The sequence below is a fragment of the Salvelinus namaycush genome, chromosome 26, assembly GCF_016432855.1.
Source record: "Salvelinus namaycush isolate Seneca chromosome 26, SaNama_1.0, whole genome shotgun sequence".
Lineage (NCBI taxonomy): Eukaryota > Metazoa > Chordata > Actinopteri > Salmoniformes > Salmonidae > Salvelinus > Salvelinus namaycush.
The window spans coordinates 27,452,428-27,470,824 of NC_052332.1; the positions used below are offsets into that span (position 1 = coordinate 27,452,428).

An 18,397-nucleotide genomic window follows, 5' to 3' on the forward strand; every position below is an offset into this window, starting at 1 on the left:
CCCTCTCCTGAAGCCATGGAAGGGTTTCAACATATTTTCCCTCTTAGTCCCTTGTAATGCACCTCCTGGAGGGGTGTTTGCCTTGACCTACATGGTGTGGAACCATGGAGCCAGGATGGCATTCTCTTTTCAAGGACAATCAATTACACAACACTCTTAGCAAGGATTCTGTTACTGACACATCATGATCCATTTAATCTGCCTATGAAGGTCATTATGCATGAAATAATACAAAACACTGGAGATACAACTCATGTACAGAATGCCCTTCATATCATTTCATTTTCATAAAGTCATGTCTAACACGTCAGTTGACATGTAGTGACTTTGTCGTGTTCCAATTCTCGTACAGTTGTAGCATATCAGTACAACAGGTATTAATCACGGCTGGCAATGTTTGCAATCCACCCATGCAGTAACTATTAAGTCCAAACCACCAATTAACCAACAGATAAATAGAGGCAGGCAGGCAGGTAGGCAGGCAGACAACAAGACAGGCAGACCAAGGGAGAGACAGACAGACAGATGAGTGTGTCTCTGTATCGTAAAGCAGTAGCTAGGCCTCAGACCCACAGATAACAGAGTGATGCTCTGCTCCCAGTAGGATTGGGGTTCATTCCACAAATTGAATTCAAATTCCATTCCTTCTCCCTCTAAATTCCATTTAATTTAATTCAAATTCCCGGTCAGTCTTTAAATTCATAGATAATTCCATTCCTGTCAATTCCAATGTTAGGTCAATTCCAATAATTCAATTCCCAATTGAATATTATCCCCAACAGTTCAGACAGTCTAGCTATACTGGGAATATAGAAATACAAGTTGAAATAATTTATAACAAATCTTGCAGTCAATTGTTGATATTAAGTGCAGCAATTCCATTAACTGGGGAATGTAGAAATATTGAATTCCAATTCAATTACAAAGATTAAATTATTTTACAATTCCAAATCAATTTAAATTCCGCAACGTCCAAATATTATTTTTCCAATTCAATTCCAAATCTATAACTTGAAGATTGCTGAAATTTGAATTGAGCAGTGTTGGGGTAATGCGTTACGTAATCAAATTACTTTTATGAGTAACAGAGTAAAATAACGCGGTACTTTTTCTAATTGGGTAATAATGGGTAATATATTATTATTGTTACTTAGTCAAACAGTCGGGTGTGTGTTTCAAATCAAAATCAATCTCGACTTGTTTCCAATTGAGTTCTCGAGCAAGCAAAGAAAGGCTGTTTGGAGAAATGTCAAGACTGCTGCTGTCCATAGAAATGTATAAAGGGCGCTCCTCTGATCTTTGCAATTGAACGCTTCTGTGATCGCAAAGCATATAAAGGGCTTTCCCTTCTAGTGACAAGTGTGCCCTCTATACGTCTCTTGGTCCGTGTACATGCAGTCCAGAACCGGAACTGGCGGTTCGAGAGAAAGATTTTGAATTAACAGATTTTTGCCTTACAGAATATACAGCTAATTAAGCAGCCCATATATAGCGTAGCACTTGTAGACTAGCACAGCAAAGCAGCGCCACAGATGAAAGGAGGAACTTGTGATCAACCTGAATTAGTAAGTAGCCTGTCTTATTTAGAGAGTGCATGGCTCGCCTTGCTCCCTCAGTCAGTCAAACAAACAGGGAGATTTTGAGATTGTTTTCATGAAAGTAACGCAAAGTAATGTAACTAGTAATATGATGTGTACTTTCCACACAAAGTAATACTGTAAGATAACGAGTAATAGGTAATATATGGCCAGATTTATGTACATTTGAAAACACCAGCAACACCCATTAGCTGTTCAACACAGATAATGACGTTATAACACATTTTAGATGTTTTTATTTATTCTGTTTGTGCCCGTGTGTGTGAGAGAATGTGAGAGAATGTGAGAGAATGTGTGTGTGTGTGTGTGTGTGTGTGTGTGTGTGTGTGTGTGTGTGTGTGTGTGTGTGTGTGTGTGTGTGTGTGTGTGTGTGTGTGTGTGTGTGTGTGTGTGTGTGTGTGTGTGTGCATGCGTGTGCGTGCGTGTCTATGAGTGTGTTTACAGTGCCTCTCCTCTTTCCTAACGAGCTCTCTTTGCTGCGTTCATTTAACGACATAGGTATTAAAAATGAGTGCCATTGCCTTTATCAGATAATACAGTGCTTGACTAATTTGCCAAAGTTTCTGTTAAAGCACTTGAGGCTGCTAACGAGCTGCAGCCTCATAAACATCACTGTCACTGGATGTTGCGGCCATCTTTGCTTGTGGAGGACATAAAAAGATGCAAAACGTAATAATATTTTCTTCTCTCCCTGAATCTCTCCCTACTCCTCTTCAACCAACCCTCATCCTCTTTCTCTCTCCATGCCTTTTCATGTATTCCTCTTTCTCATTCTGGTCTCTTTCCTCTCATCAATATTTCCTCTCTGTCATCTTATCATCCTTGTGTACCCCTCTCACTCCTCAAATCACTCTTCCCTTCTCTCTTTCCATTGTGCTGCCTCTCCACTCAAATCCCTCTACCATCCGTCTACCCTCTATCCCTCCCTCCATGCGCTCCTCTCTGTCCTGCAGGGTTTCTGAGTACCGGGGACCAGTCAGCCAAGGGGAACTATGGTCTTTTGGACCAGATCCAGGCTCTGCGCTGGCTCAATGAGAACATTGGCCACTTTGGAGGAGACCCAGAGAGGATCACCATCTTTGGCTCCGGGGCTGGAGCCTCCTGTGTCAATCTGCTCATTCTCTCCCACCACTCCGAGGGTAAGGACCTGTCGTCATAGTCATAACCCAGCTAGTGTAGCCGGTGTGAAATGGCTCGCTAGTTAGCGGTGCGCGCTAGTGGGATTTCAATCGGTGATGTCACTCACTCAGAGACCATGAAGTAATTGTTTCCCTTGCACTGCAAGGACCGCGATTGTTTTTTTTTTTTTTTTTTTTTTTTGTCATTTAGCAGACGCTCTTATCCAGAGCGACTTACAGTAGAGTGCATACATTTTATTACATTTTACATACTGAGACAAGGATATCCCTACCGGCCAAACCCTCCCTAACCCGGACGACGCTATGCCAATTGTGCGTCGCCCCACGGACCTCCCGGTTGCGGCCGACTTTTGTGGCGCGATAGGTAACGATGCTTCGTGGGATGTAGTTGTTGATGTGTTCGTTGGGTCCCTGGTTGGAGCCCACGTTGGGGCGAGGAGAGGGACGGAAGCAACACCATAACACTAGCACAGGGCTCTCCAACCCTGTTCACGGAGAGCTACCCTCCTCTACGTTTTCACTCCAACCCTATTCAGGATGGTAGCTCTCCAGGAACAGGGTTGTAGAGCCCTGCAATAGCACATAATGTTCTGAGAACCATATGTTTCTTAGAGCCTGGTGAGAGTGTAGTAGTCCTATGGTTATTTTGCAAACAACCTTCCCACAACTTTCTGGGAATGGTGCAGAATAGTTGCTTGGCTTTGGAACATTCTCAGCACAATTAAGGAACTTTCTTGGTATTTCATTACTTTTACAGAACGTTTCCTAAAAGTTCAAACATGGTTACATTTCATTGACATTTTGGTAATGTTCTAGGAAGGTTCTCCAACTGGTTTGACATTGGGAATGTTCTCAAATAGTTCAGAGAATGTTAAGAAACCTTCTTCTGTGGGAATTTCAGTACTTCAGCATAGCGTTTCCTACAGGTTTTGTCATGGTTCTATTTATGGTCATGTTCTCAAATTGTTCCAAGAACATTAGGAAAACGTTAAAAAAACAAAACATGAAACTTTAGTAACGTACATAGAACATTCCAAGAATATTATTTAAAAAGCATGTTAAGAAAACGTTTAAAAAAAAGAAGAAAACTTTAGTAATGTTAAAAACATTTACATTCCATACTCAGCATCAACAAAACTCTCTATCCTCGATCTTGTTAAATGTTCTCAGGTTTGTTGGCCACGCCCACTAATTGGCCTCACCCACTAATTGTCCACACCCGATCTTAATAAGTGTTTGTTTTCTTTGAAATGGGGTCTGTTTGAATAGACTAAAATTAACAGCTTGAATTGAAAAACATTACATAATAGCTCCATCCTGGCGGCGCAGTGGACTAAATTCATGAATAGAGAACAGAGTTTTATAGGAAATTAATTTCCGTGTGTTCTGGAGTTCAAAAAAGTGAACCCAAAATAAGCTAGCAGTGCTATTCAAAGTCTTATTGAAAACATTCAGTGAAAGTTTTAAGGAACTTATTCAAAAACCATCAAATAACCTATAATTTCCGTTCTCAGAGCATTAATAAAATCTTCTAGGAAAACATTGAAGGAACTAAAGTAAAACGTTCTCAGAACCTCCCTGCAACCCAAAACTGACACATTTTCACTTCTGTTCTCAGAACATTTTTTATGAAGTAAGTTTTTCTGGTCAGGAAGCGTATAGGTTCGTTCCCACAACCAATGTGAAACCAAAAACATACGTTCCCACAACTTCCAGGGAACCAAATGTGCTATCTTGGAACAGTCATCATCATTTTAGTGATTATCATCAACAACATAAGAATCATCATCGCCAACATCATCAAACATGATAGTCAGGGGCCTCTCGAGTGGTGAGTGGCACAGCGATCTAAGGCACTGCATCACAGTGCTAGCTGCGTAACTACAGATCCTGGTTTGATCCCAGGCTGTGTCGTAGCCGGCCGCAACCGGGAGACCCATGAGGTGGCGCACAATTGGCCCAGCGTCGTCCGGGTTAGGGGAGGGTTTGGCTGGCAGGGATGTTCTTGTCCCTGTCAAGAAGCAGTGCGGCTTGGCGGGGTTGTGTTTCGGAGGACGCACAGCTCCCGACCTTCGCCTCTCCCGGCACTCGAGCATCAATACATTACTCATCCCCCAACACTGTCAACCAAGAGTCAAGATGAAACCAATTCACCTTGGTGTGCAGACTGGTTGTATATTATTCTTAACAATTTCGCACAAACCAGAAAAAAATGCAACAATATGTCTATGAAACTATATATTCACAGTGTTATGAATGAATTGTGGTTTATTTGGTAGCATTTTGTAGTGTGACTGATTTTACATCATTGCATTGGTACTGTACAAAGTTAGAGGTGCGCTATTTGATAGATTCCCACGCTCCCCCTACCTTGGGCTTCTAGTGGGGAGACCTGAGGTCAACCTATACCCGCCCCCTCCCCATCTCGTACTTCTGAGTGGGAGACCTTCCCAGGCAGTAGCCTGCCTAGCTCACAAACTAGAATCAGGGCGCCCACTCCGACAAGGTTAATTGACCCACAATCCCACACGGTGACATGATATCATTGACGTGACGTGCAAATGAGCGATAGAAAACCGATCGTGCAACTGTCACGATTCCGACTTTTTTTGTGCGGGCTCCCCGTGCCGCCCTGGGCGGCTGCCCATGTCGCCTATACCTATATCCGCCACTGTGCACGGGAGTTGCAGCTATGGGTTAAGACTGTAACTACCAATTGATTTCACGAAATTGGGGAGAAAAAAATGTAAATTAAAAAAATGATGTCATTTTGGGCTCCCGAGTGGCACAGTGATCTAAGGCACTGCATCTCAGTGCAAGAGGCGTCACTACAGTCCCTGGTTTGAATACAGGCTGTATCACATCCGGCCGTGGTTGGGAGTCCTATAGGGCGGCACACAATTGGCCCAGCGTCGTCCGGGTTTGGCCGGGGCAGGCCGTCATTGTAAGTAAGAATTTGTTCTTAACTGAATTGTCTAGTTAAATAAAGGTTCAATTAAAAACACATAAATAAATAAACAGTCATCATCTACAATAACAGCAATATCATCCTCTACGACAACAATCCCCACTATTACTGTCATCATAATCACCATATTACCATTTCAATCATCAACACGATAGCACTAACATGTTTTAACTACTATTCAGGTATGTGTTAAAAATGGAAACCCAGAGAGGTGTATTTAAAGGCCCAATGCAGCCATTTTTTATATCAATATCATATCATTTCCTTACTATAATAGTTTTCCTTTAAAATTGACAAAAATAGCTTTTTCAGAAAGAATAATTTTGTCTGGGAGTGGTCTGAGTGGGGAGGTTAACTTAAAACTAGCTGTTATTGGCAGTATGGTTTGGATCTCTCTTTGTTATTGGTCTATTAACCAATTTACCAACTGTTGATGTCACAAGGCAAGCCGAAACTCTCGCCCATGCGAACAGGCTGATTAGAAGGTCCTATGTAGATTGTATTTTCAAACAGAAACTATTGGGAAATAACACTGCTCAATTTTTTTTTACACTTATATAGTGTTAGTTTCATCAGCTGTTGTACAATGTGATACAAAATATAGGAAAACTGAATTTTGACTGCACTGGGCCTTTAAAGACAAACGTTCCTCTTGCCTCAGTTCCATAGTGTCTAACTGAGCAACAAGGTAGTATGTCATTGAACCCTAGGATGATGTATGAATATCAATGAGGTAGGTAGAGTATTATGGGATAGAACTTTAGGCCCATATGAATATGGATAGGACTATCTGAGATTGAGCCACACATAGAATAGGTTCGTTGAATCAGATCAATATGCAAATTACAACATAATTAATTTGACTTCGGTATAGGAAATCTGATTGTAGATTCTACGGTGTAGAATATGAATCTCCGTTTGTGTATATGAGAGAGAGACTGGTGTATGAGTGAGCACTTTGAACTGAGTTAATATGGATGTGTGTGTCTGTCTGTCTGTGAGAGAGAGAGCACTATAACGAGGCCTGTCAATATGGATGTGTCTGTCTGTGAGTAGGAGAGAGCAGAGCTGAGCACAGAACTTGAGCTGCAGCTGAGACGAGTCTTAATTGATTTCACAGGGAGAGGAGCGGGGGAGGTGGCACATGCAGAGGATGGGGGATGGAATGGGGCGAAGGGGGTCTTAATTATTAATGACAGAATCTGCAGATGAAAACAGGGGGACAACAAGGCACTTTACATAACAGTGCAGCAGTACTCTCCTCTCTCTACCCGCGCTCTCGCTCTCGCTCTCGCTCTCGCTCTCACTCTCGCTCTCGCTCTCGGTCTCGCTCTCTCCATTCAACACAGCCACCAGTCAGTGGAAACACCAACACAGCTGTGTGCCGGCCTGTCGCCATTTTGTGTGCCAGCCGGCCTGCCTCCGTATGTGATATGAGAGAAAAGGTGGATTTGGCAAGCCTAAAGTTTACAGTGATTTAGTGGGGCTGGGGAGAGAGGCAGCATATCTGGACCAGTGCTCCCTCCATATGTAATACTTCACGGTGCCAGGGCTCCTCCTCTGATGCATGCATCATTAAAGCACTCTCTCTGTAGTGCCTTGAAGGCCTCATGAGCAGCTAGTGAGTGTGTCAGAGGGATGAAAAGACAGCGTAAATGGAGAGAGTGATACTTTCTCTAGATACAGACAGTACAGTGCCCTATATCTATTATACACTCAGGGATCTGAGTCCTCTGACCCTATTGTGACCCCCAGGTCTGTTCCAGAGAGCCATAGCCCAGAGTGGCTCAGCCATCTCCAGCTGGTCGGTCAACTACCGACCCCTCATGTACACCCAGATCCTGGCTAAGAAGGTAGGCTGCAGCTACGGGGACACAGGCGACCTGGTGGAGTGTCTGAGGAGGAAAACCTTCAGGGAGCTGGTGGACCAGGACATCCAGCCGGCCAGATATCATATCGCCTTCGGCCCAGTGGTGGATGGAGACGTGGTGCCCGACGACCCTGAGATTCTCATGCAACAGGTCGGACTCAGCCTTTAGCTCCAAAACAACATGTCTATTCTGTCTTTCAATTATTTTTTAAATTGTATTTCTATCCGTCTTTCTCACAGTCTTTTATATATTTGGCATTTTTATGCAACGTCTGCTCTTACTGTTTCTATAGCAGTGTCTTTTTCTTCCTCCATGTTCTGTGATGCTGTGTGTGTGTGTGCTGCCACCAGGGGGAGTTCCTGAACTATGACATCCTGCTGGGGGTGAACCAGGGAGAAGGGCTGAAATTTGTGGATGACAGTGAGGGGGATGATGGGATCTCTGCAGCCTCTTTTGACTACACCATCTCCAACTTTGTGGACAACCTGTATGGATACCCTGAGGGTGAGAGTTTGTTATAAATGTCCTCATAAACACAAACATATTAGTCGCCCCCACAGGAGCAGAAGTAATGCTCCACTTACCCATGTGTGTTAATAATAGATAAATATTTTATTTCGCAATGCTTTAGTATTTCATTGGTGGGTATTCAAGGTCTCTCTGTTCCTTAACCTCCCCATCTCTTGTTACTCTCTAATCTATCTCTTGCTCTCATTCTCTGTCTCCCCCCTCTCACTCTCCCCCTCTCTCTGTCTCTCTCTCTCTCTCTCTAATCTATCTCTTGCTCTCATTCTATGTCTCCCCCCCTCTATCACTCTCCCCCCTCTCCTCCTGCTCACTCTCCCCTCTCTCTGTCTCTCTCCCTCTCTCTCCCTCTCTCCACCACCTCTCTCACTCTCCCACCTCTCTCTCTCTCTAGTTGAAGTACAAAATGGAAAATAATATAGGTTGTATTTACAAAGGTGTTTGTTCTTCACTGGTTGCCCTTTTCTTGTGGCAACAGGTCACAAATCTTGCTGCTGTGATGTCACACTGTGGTATTTCACCCAATAGATATGGGAGTTTATCAAAATTGGATTTGTTTTCGATTCTTTGTGGGTCTGTGTAATCTGAGGGAAATATGTGTCTCTAATATAGTCCTACATTTGGCAGGAGGTTAGGAAGTGCAGCTCAGTTTCCACCTGTGCACGGCAGCCTTTCTCAGTAGCAAGACTATGCTCACTGAGTCTGTACATAGTCAAAGATTTATTTTATTTTGGGTCAGTCGCAGTGGTCAGGTATTCTTCCACTGTGTACTCTCTGTTTAGGGCCAAATAGCATTCTCGTTTGCTCAGTTTTTTGTAAATTCTTTCCAATCTGTCAAGTAATTATCTTTTTGTTTTCTCATGATTTGGTTGGGTCTAATTGTGTTGCTGTCCTGGGGCTCTGTGGGGTCTGTTTGTGTTTGTGAACAGAGCCCCAGGACCAGCTTGCTTAGGGGTCTCTTCTCCAGGTCCATTTCTCTGTAGGTGATGGCTTTGTTATGGAAGGCTTGGAAATCGCTTCCTTTTAGGGGATAGTAGAATTTAACGGTTCTTTTCTCAATTTTGATAAATAGCGAATATCAGCCTAATTATGCTCTGCATGCATTATATGGTGTTTTAAGTTTTACTGAGGATATTTTTGCAGAATTTTGCATGCAGAGTCTCAATTTGGTGTTTGTCCCATTTTGTGAATTCTTGGTTGATGAGCGAACCCCAGAGCTCACATTCATAAAGTGCAATGGGTTCTATAACTGACTCAAGTATTTTTTGCCAGATCCTAAATGGTATGTTGAATTTTATGTTCCTTTTGATGGCATAGAAGGCCCTTCTTGCCTTGTCTCTCAGATTGTTCACAGCTTTGTGGAAGTTACCTGTGGCGCTGATGTTGAGGCTGAGGTATGTATCGCTTTTTGTGTGCTCTAGGGCAATAGTGTCTAGATGGAATTTGTATTCGTGGTCCTGGCAACTGGACCTTTTTTGGAACACCATTATTTTTGTCTTACTGAGTTTTACTGTCAGGGCCCAGGTCTGACAGAATCTGTACAGAAGATCTAGGTGCTGCTGTAGTTCCTCCTTGGTTGGGGACCGAAGCACCAGATCGTCAGCAAACAGTAGACATTTGATTTCAGATTCTAGTAGGGTGAGGCCGGGTGCTGCAGATTGTTCTAGTTCCCTCCCCAATTCATTGATATATATGTTGAAGGGGGTGGGGCTTAAGCTGCATCGCTGTCTCACCCCCGGCCCTGTGGAAAGAAATGTGTGTGTTTTTTTTGCCAATTTTAACTGCACACTTGTTGTTTGTGTACATGGATTTTATAATGTCGTATGTTTTTCCCCCAACACCACTTTCCATCAATTTGTATAGCAGACCCTCATGCCAAATTGAGTGGAAAGCTTTTTTTAAATCAGCAAAGCATGACTTTGCCTTTGTTTAGAATTTTTTGTTTGTCAATTAGGGTGTGCAGGGTGAATACGTGGTCTGTCGTATGGTAATTTGGTAAAAAGCCAATTTGACATTTGCTCAGTACATTGTTTTCACGGAGGAAATGTTTGTCTGCTGTTAATGATAATGCAGAGGATTTTCCCAGGGTTGATGTTGTTGCATATCCCCCGGTAGTTATTGGGGTCAAATATTTCTCCACTTTTGTGGATTGGGGTGATCAGTCCTTGGTTCCAAATATTGGGGAAGATGCCAGAGCTGAGGATAATGTTAAAGAGTTTAAGTACAGTCAATTTAAAATTGTGGTCTCTGTATTTTATCATTTCATTTAGGATATCTTCAACCCCACAGGCCTTTTTGGGTTGGAGGGTTTGTATTTTGTCCTGTAGTTCATTTAATGTAATTGGAGAATCCAGTGGGTTCTGGTAGTCTTTAATAATTTATTCTAAGATTTGTATTTGATCATGTATTTGTTTTTGCTGTTTGTTCTTTGTTATAGAGCCCAAAAGATTGGAGTGATTTATCCATATACTGTATATCCGTTTTGGATAGATAACTCTTCATGTGGTTGTTTGTTTAGAGCTTTCCAATTTTCCCATAAGTGGTTAGAGAATTTGGATTCTACAATTACATTGAGCTGATTTCTTATTATTATTATCTTTATTTTTCCGTAGTGTATTTCTGTATTGTTTTAGTGATTTGCCATAGTTCCCTAAAACACTTCTGCGAGCAAGCCTTTCTAATCGACCTGGCCCGGGTATCCTGGAAGGATATTGACCTCGTCCCGTCAGTAGAGGATGCCTGGTTGTTCTTTTAACTTTTTATGGCTGCAGGGGCAGTATTGAGTAGCTCTGTTTAAGGTGCCCATTTCAAACGGCCTCGTACTCAATTCTTGCTCGTACAATATGCATATTATTGTTATTATTGGATAGAAAACACTCTCTAGTTTCTATAGCCGTTTGAATTATGTCTCTGAGTGGAACAGAACTCATTCTACAGCACTTTTCCTGATATGGTGTGAGATTTCAGACATCTTGGCCCCTGCTCCCAGGTCAGTTCATAAGTCCCTGTGAAGGCTATGATGCTACAAACACTGCCTACGCCTTCCTCTAGATGTCAGTAAGAGGTGACAATTTGAATGGAGTCGATTGCGCAATCAGGGCCTGTATAAAACGACAAAGACCGGATGTACCGTTCTTTTCCTGCTGCGCCTGACGCACGATGTACGTTGGACCTGCTCTCTTTCCAAGCTTGGGTTTAGCCAGTAATATTTCGCCGGTCATGTTTTTACTCGTTATAGGTGTTAAAGACATCATAAGGTAGTTAATTTAAACCGTTTTATAGCAATTTATATCCGTTTAGTGCGATTTTGAGGCAATTCTTGGTGATGCACTTTGAAGCTTTGGGCACGTTTCCAGTACCGGTCGAACGTTAGTGGGCATTTCGACGGACAAGCGGACATCTTTCGACCAAAAGAAGATTAGACCCAAGAAAGGATACATTGCCCAAGATTCTGATGGAAGATCACCTCATAGTAAGAAATATTTAAGATGATAAATCGTTGTTCTGTCGAAAAAATTTAAACGCATATTCCGCCATTTTCTTTGGTATAGCTTCGCTTGGCGAACCCTGTATTGCACAGTAAGGATAATTTTAGAAATGTAATTCAGCGATTGCATTAAGAACTAATTTGTCTTTCGATAGCTGTCCAACTTATATTTTTTTAGTCAAGTTTATGAATAGTTAATCATGAGACAAGATCACTGTCAAATATGGCGCCCGACATTTTCAGGCTAGTTTTGCTAGTTTTGTCATTGTATAACCACGTTTTTTTGTGGCTAAATATGCACATTTTCGAACAAACTCTATATGTATGTTGTAATATGATGTTACAGGAGTGTCATCGGAAGAATTCTGAGAAGGTTAGTGAAAAAATTAATATATTTTGGCGATGATTACGTTATCGCTCTCTTTGGCTTGAATCGATGCTCTGGTAACGTTTGCACATGTGGTATGCTAATATAACGATTTATTGTGTTTTCGCTGTAAAACACTTAGAACATCTGAAATATTGTCTGAATTCACAAGATCTGTGTCTTTCCATTGCTGTGAGCTGTGTATTTTTAAGAAATGTTTTATGATTAGTAATTAGGTAATACACGTTGCTCTGTGTATTTATTCTAGTCGAGTTGTGATGGTGGGTGCAATTGTAAACTATGATTTATACCTGAAATATGCACATTTTTCTAACAAAACCTATCCTATACAATAAATATGTTATCAGACTGTCATCTGATGAGGTTTTTTCTTGGTTAGTGGCTATCAATATCTTTATTTGGCCGAATTGGTGATAGCTACTGGTGGAGAGAAAAAATGGTGGACAAAGAAAAATGGTGTCTTTTGCTAACGTGGTTAGCTAATAGATTTACATATTTTGTCTTCCCTGTAAAACATTTTAAAAATCTGAAATGGTGGCTTTATTCACAAGATCTGTATCTTTCATTTGGTGTCTTGGACTTGTGATTTAATGATATTTAGATGCTACTATTTAATTGTGACGCTATGCTAGCGATGCTAATCAGTGTGGGGGGGGTGGGGGATGTTGTCATAGGTGTACCGACCTCGGGCTTGCAGCCATAAGAGGTTTTAAAGTGCTTTCCTCACCATCTTAAAAAACACCCTGTGGCGTACTGCACTAGCATCGAATAGTCCCCGAGGTATGCAACTTTTCAGGGAAGTCAGGAACCAATACACACAGTCAGTTAGTAAAGCAAAGGCTAGCTTTTTCAAACAGAAATGTGCATCCTGCAGCACTAATTCCCAAATGTTTTGGGACACTGTAAAGTCCTTGGAGAATAACCACTGTCACCACTGATGAATCCACGATAATCAAGAATTTCAATAAGCATTTCTCTACGGCTGGCCATGTTTTCCACCTGGCTACCCCAACTATGGCCAACAGCTCTACACCCCCCACAGCAACTGGCCCAAGCCCCCCCCCCCCCCCCCCCCACGCTTCTCCTTCACCCAAATCCAGACAGCTGATATTATGAAAGGGCTGCAAAATCTGGACCCCTACAAATCAGCTGGGCTAGACAATCTGGACCCTCTCTTCCTAAAATTATCCGCCGCCATTGTTGCAACAACTATTACTAGTCTGTTCAAACTCTCTTTCATATCGTCTGAGATTCCTAAAAATTGGAAAGCGGCTGCGGTCATCCCCCTCTTCAAAGGGGGAGACACTCTAGAGCCAAACTGTTACAGACCTATATCCATCCTGCCCTGCCTTTCTAAAGTCTTCGAAAGCCAAGTCAACAAACAGATCACCAACCATTTCGAATCCCACCGTACCTTCTCCACTATGCAATCTGGTTTCCGAGCTGGTCATGGGTGCACCTCAGCCACGCTCAAGGTCCTAAACGATATCATAACCGCCATCGATAAAAGACAGTACTGTGCAGCCGTCTTCATTGACCTGGCCAAGGCTTTTGACTCTGTCAATCAACGTATTCTTATCGGCAGACTCAACAGCCTTGGTTTGTCTAATGACTGCCTCGCCTGGTTCACTAACAACTTCTCAGATAGAGTTCAGTGTGTCAAATCGGAGGGCCTGTTGTCCAGACCTCTGGCAGTCTCTACGGGGGTGCCACAGGGTTCAATTCTTGGGCCGACTCTTTTCTCTGTATATATCAATGATGTTGCTCTTGCTGCGGGTGATTCTTTAATCCACCTCTACGCAGATGACACCATTCTGTATACATCTGGCCCTTCTTTGGACACTGTGTTAACAAACCTCCAAACGAGCTTCAACGCCATACAACACTCCTTCCGTAGCCTCCAACTGCTCTTAAATGCTAGTAAAACGAAATGCATGCTCTTCAACCGATCGCTGCCCGCACCCGCCCGCCCGACTAGCATCACTACTCTGGACGGTTCTGACTTAGAATATGTGGACAACTATAAATACCTAGGTGTCTGGCTGGACTGTAAACTCTCCTTCCAGACTCACATTAAGCATCTCCAATCCAAAGTTAAATCTAGAATCGGCTTCCTATTTTGCAACAAAGCCTCCTTCACTCATGCTGCCAAACATACCCTCGTAAAACTGACTATCCTACCAATCCTTGACTTCGGCGATGTCATTTACAAATTAGCCTCCAACACTCTACTCATCAAATTGGATGCAGTCTATCACAGTGACATCCGTTTTGTCACCAAAGCCCCATATACTACCCACCACTACCCACCACACCTGTATGCTCTCGTTGGCTGGTCCAAGCTACATATTCGTCGCCAAACCCGCTGGCTCCAGGTTATCTATAAGTCCTTGCTAGGTAAAGACCCGCCTTATCTCAGCTCACTGGTCACCATAGCAGCTCCCACCCGTAGCATGCGCTCCAGCAGGTGTATTTCACTGGTCACCCCCAAAGCCAATTCCTCCTTTGGCCACCGTTCCTTTTTTTTTGCAAAAAAATTTGCAAAAATCACTGAAGTTGGAGACTTATATCTCCCTCACTAACTTTAAGCATCAGCTGTCAGAGCAGCTTACCGATCATTGCATCTGTACATAGCCCATCTGTAAATAGCCCATCCAACTACCTCATCCCCATATTGTTATCCAGTTCTCTGCTGCCAATGACTGGAACGAATTGCAAAAATCACTGAAGTTGGAGACTTACAGTTGAAGTCGGAAGTTTACATACACTTAGGTTGGAGTCATTAAAACTCGTTTTTCAACCACTCCACAAATGTCTTGTTAACAAACTATAGTTTTGGGAAGTCGGTTAGGACATCTACTTATCTACTTATCTTTCCAACAATTGTTTACAGACAGATTATTTCACTTATAATTCACTGTATCACAATTCCAGTAGGTCAGAAGTTTACATACGCTAAGTTGACTGTGCCTTTAAACAGCTTGGAAAATTCCAGAAAATGATGTCATGGCTTTAGAAGCTTCTGATAGGCTAATTGACATAATTTGAGTCAATTCGAGGTGTACCTGTGGATGTATTTCAAGGCATACCTTCAAACTCAGTGCCTCTTTGCTTGACATCATGGGAAAATCAAAAGAAATCAGCCAAGACCTCAGAAAAAAAATTGTAGACCTCCACAAGTCTGGTTCATCCTTGGGAGCAATTTCCAAATGCATGAAGGTACCACGTTCATCTGTACAAACAATAGTACGCAAGTATAAACACCATGGGACCACGCAGCCGTCATACCGCTCAGGAAGGAGACGCTTTCTGCCTCCTAGAGATGAATGTACTTTGGTGTGAAAAGTGCAAATCAATCACAGAAAGGACCTTGTGAAGATGCTGGAGGAAACAGGTAAAAAAGTATCTATATCCACAGAAAAGGAGTCCTATATCGCCATAACCTGAAAGGCCGCTCAGCAAGGAAGAGGCCACTGCTCCAAAACCGCCATAAAAAAGCCAGACTACGGTTTGCAACTGCACATGGGGACAAAGATCGTACTTTTTAGAGAAATGTCCTCTGGTCTGATGAAACAAAAATAGAACTGTTTGACTATAATGACCATGGTTATGTTTTGAGGAAAAGGTGGGAGGCTTGCCAGCCGAAGAACACCATCCCAGCACGGGGGTGGCAGCATCATGTTGTCGTGGTGCTTTGCTGCAGAAGGGACTGGTGCACTTCACAAAATAGATGGCATCATGAGACAGGAACATGTTGTGGATATATTGAAGCAACATCTCGACATCAGTCAGGAAGTTAAAGCTTGGGTCTTCCAAATGGACAATGACCCCAAGCATACTTCCAAAGTTGTGGCAAAATGGCTTAAGGACAACAAAGTGAAGGTATTGGAGTGGCCATCACAAGCCCTGACCTCAATCCTGTATAAAATTTGTGGGCAGAACTGAAAAAACGTGTGCGAGCAAGGAGGCCTACAAACCTGACTCAGTTACACCAGCTCTGTCAGGAGGAATGGTCCAAAATTCACCCAACTTATTGTGGTACGCTTTAAACAATTTATATGCAATGCTACCAAATACTGAGTGTATGTAAACTTCTGACCCACTGGGAATGTGATGAAAGAAATAAAAGCTGAAATAAATAATTCTCTCTACTATTATTCTGACATTTCACATTCTTAAAATAAAGTGGTGATCCTAACTGTCCTAAGACATGGAATGTTTACTAGGATTACATGTCAGGAATTGTGAAAAACTGAGTTTACATACACCTTAGCCAAATACATTTAAACTTCCCGAATTCAGCTGTATATCTCCCTCACTAAATAACTGTCAGAGCAGCTTACCGATCGCTGCAGCGGTACATAGCCCATCTGTAAATAGCCCATCCAACCAACTACCTACCTCATCCCCATATTTGTTTTTGTTTTTCTGCTTTTTTGCACACCAGTATTTCCACTTGCACATCCTCATCTGCACATATATCACTCCAGTTTAAATTGCTAAATTGTAATTACCTCGCCACTATTGGCCTATTTATTGCCTTACCACCTTACTTCATTTGCACACACTGTATACAGATTTTTCTATTGTGTTATTGACTGTACGTTTGTTTATCCCATGTGTAACTCTGTGTTGTTGTTTTTGTTGCACTGCTTTGCTTTATCTTGGCCACGTCGCAGTTGTCAATGAGAACTTGTTCTCAACTGGCCTACCTGGTTAAATAAAGGTAATATAAAAACAAATAGTTAAAAAATAGTTAAGGCGTAGGCTCAGGTTTTCTGGGTCTCTATGTTTTTGGTTAGACAGGTTTCTCAATTCCTTTCTTAGGTTTTTGCATTCTTCATCAAACCATTTGTTATTGTTGTTCATTTTCTTACGTTGTCTGCTTTACATTTTTAGATTTGATAGGGAAGCTGAGAGGTCAAAAATGCTGTTTTAGGTTTTCTACTGCCAAATGTACACCTTCTGTCACGCCCTGGCCTTAGTATTCTTTGTTTTCTTTATGTTTTTTAGTTAGGTCAGGGTGTGACATGGGGAATGTATGTGTTTTGTAATGTCTAGGGGTGTTGTATGTGTATGGGGCAGAGTAGAGTAATGTTGTCTAGTTATGTCTATGGCTGCCTAGATTGGTTCTCAATCAGAGACAGCTGTCATTCATTGTCTCTGATTGGGAGCCATATTTAAGGCAGCCATAGGCAGTAGGCTTTTGTGGGGTGTTGTCTATGTTGTACGTTTGTAGCTTGTGGTTGCACTTACGTATTTAGCTTCACGTTTGTTGTTTTGTTTTCGTTTGTAATAGTGTTCGTTGCATGATTTTCCCTTCTCTAAAATAAAAGAGATGTATTTTTCACGCGCTGCGCCGTGGTCCTCTCACTCTCACGAAGACGATCGTGACACCTTCACTATTACAGTGAAACCTTTTGTCAAGGAAATTGTCTAAAAGGGATTGAATTTGTTGTTGCCTAATTGTTTTTTGGTAGATTTCCACACTATTTTCCTTCCATCTATAGCATTTCTTAATATTATTCAGTTCCTTTGGCTTTGATGCCTCATGATTGAGCATAGCTCTGTTCAAGTAGAGTGTGATTTTACTGTGATCTGATAGGGGTGTCAGTGGACTGCAGGAGTTGTGACCTGTTTTTGTTGTCGTAATTGGTGGAGGGAATGCTGTCACCTCCAGGTAGGTGTTTGTCCCCCTGTGTGCTGAGGGTGCCAGGTTCTTGTCCAGTTCTGGCATTTAGTCCCTGCCTGGTAATTGTTGATCTCCCCCTCTAGGATGGAGAAGCTGTCATTGTTAAAGTATGAGGATTCTAGTGGGGGGATAAAGGTAGCAAACATTAGCACATTTTTATCTGTTGCGATAATTTCCTTATTAACTTCTAGCCAAATGTAAAATGTTCATGTTTTAACTAATTTAATAGAGTGGGTTAGGTCTCCTCTATATCAAATTAGCATACCCCCGAGTCTCTTCCCTGTTTCACACCTCATAGTTTAGTGGATGGAACTACCAGCTCTCTGTAACCTAGAGGGCAACCAGTGGGCCTGTCTCCTTTATACCATGTTTCTTGTAGGATAAGAATGTCTGTATTTCCAATTTCTTTGATGAAATCTGGGTTCCTGCTCTTTAGACCAAAGGCAGATGACCTCAGACCTTGTATATTCCAGGATGAGATAGTAAAAGCTTTGTGTTCCATAGTGTCTAGTGTTGTTTTTGTGTGGTTTAGGCCCGGACAATCACAGTAGGTGTGAGCAGAGCATGTTAAGCATCTGATACACACCTCTTAGGTCGCAGGATGGGGCTTGGGCGGGTGTAATAGCGGTGGTTGGGCCTGTTGCTCTGCTCACGGCCTGGGCATAATGTCCTGCTGTCATGTTGAGGCCATTGCCGCAGGGTCGGGGGGCATGGGGTGGGCAGAAGGTG

General features: G+C 42.4%; 1 protein-coding gene across 2 annotated transcripts in view; it reads left to right on the forward strand.

Moving 5' to 3' along the window:
• The window catches only part of LOC120021583 (neuroligin-2-like), a 59,878-nt gene that overhangs the window by 37,914 nt on the left and 3,567 nt on the right, over positions 1-18,397 (forward strand). For both annotated transcript variants that reach the window (XM_038965382.1, XM_038965383.1), the window contains 3 exons: positions 2,552-2,737; positions 7,461-7,726; positions 7,927-8,080. In XM_038965382.1, coding sequence (XP_038821310.1) covers positions 2,552-2,737; positions 7,461-7,726; positions 7,927-8,080 — 606 coding nt within the window. The remainder of the gene's footprint in view (positions 1-2,551; positions 2,738-7,460; positions 7,727-7,926; positions 8,081-18,397) is intronic.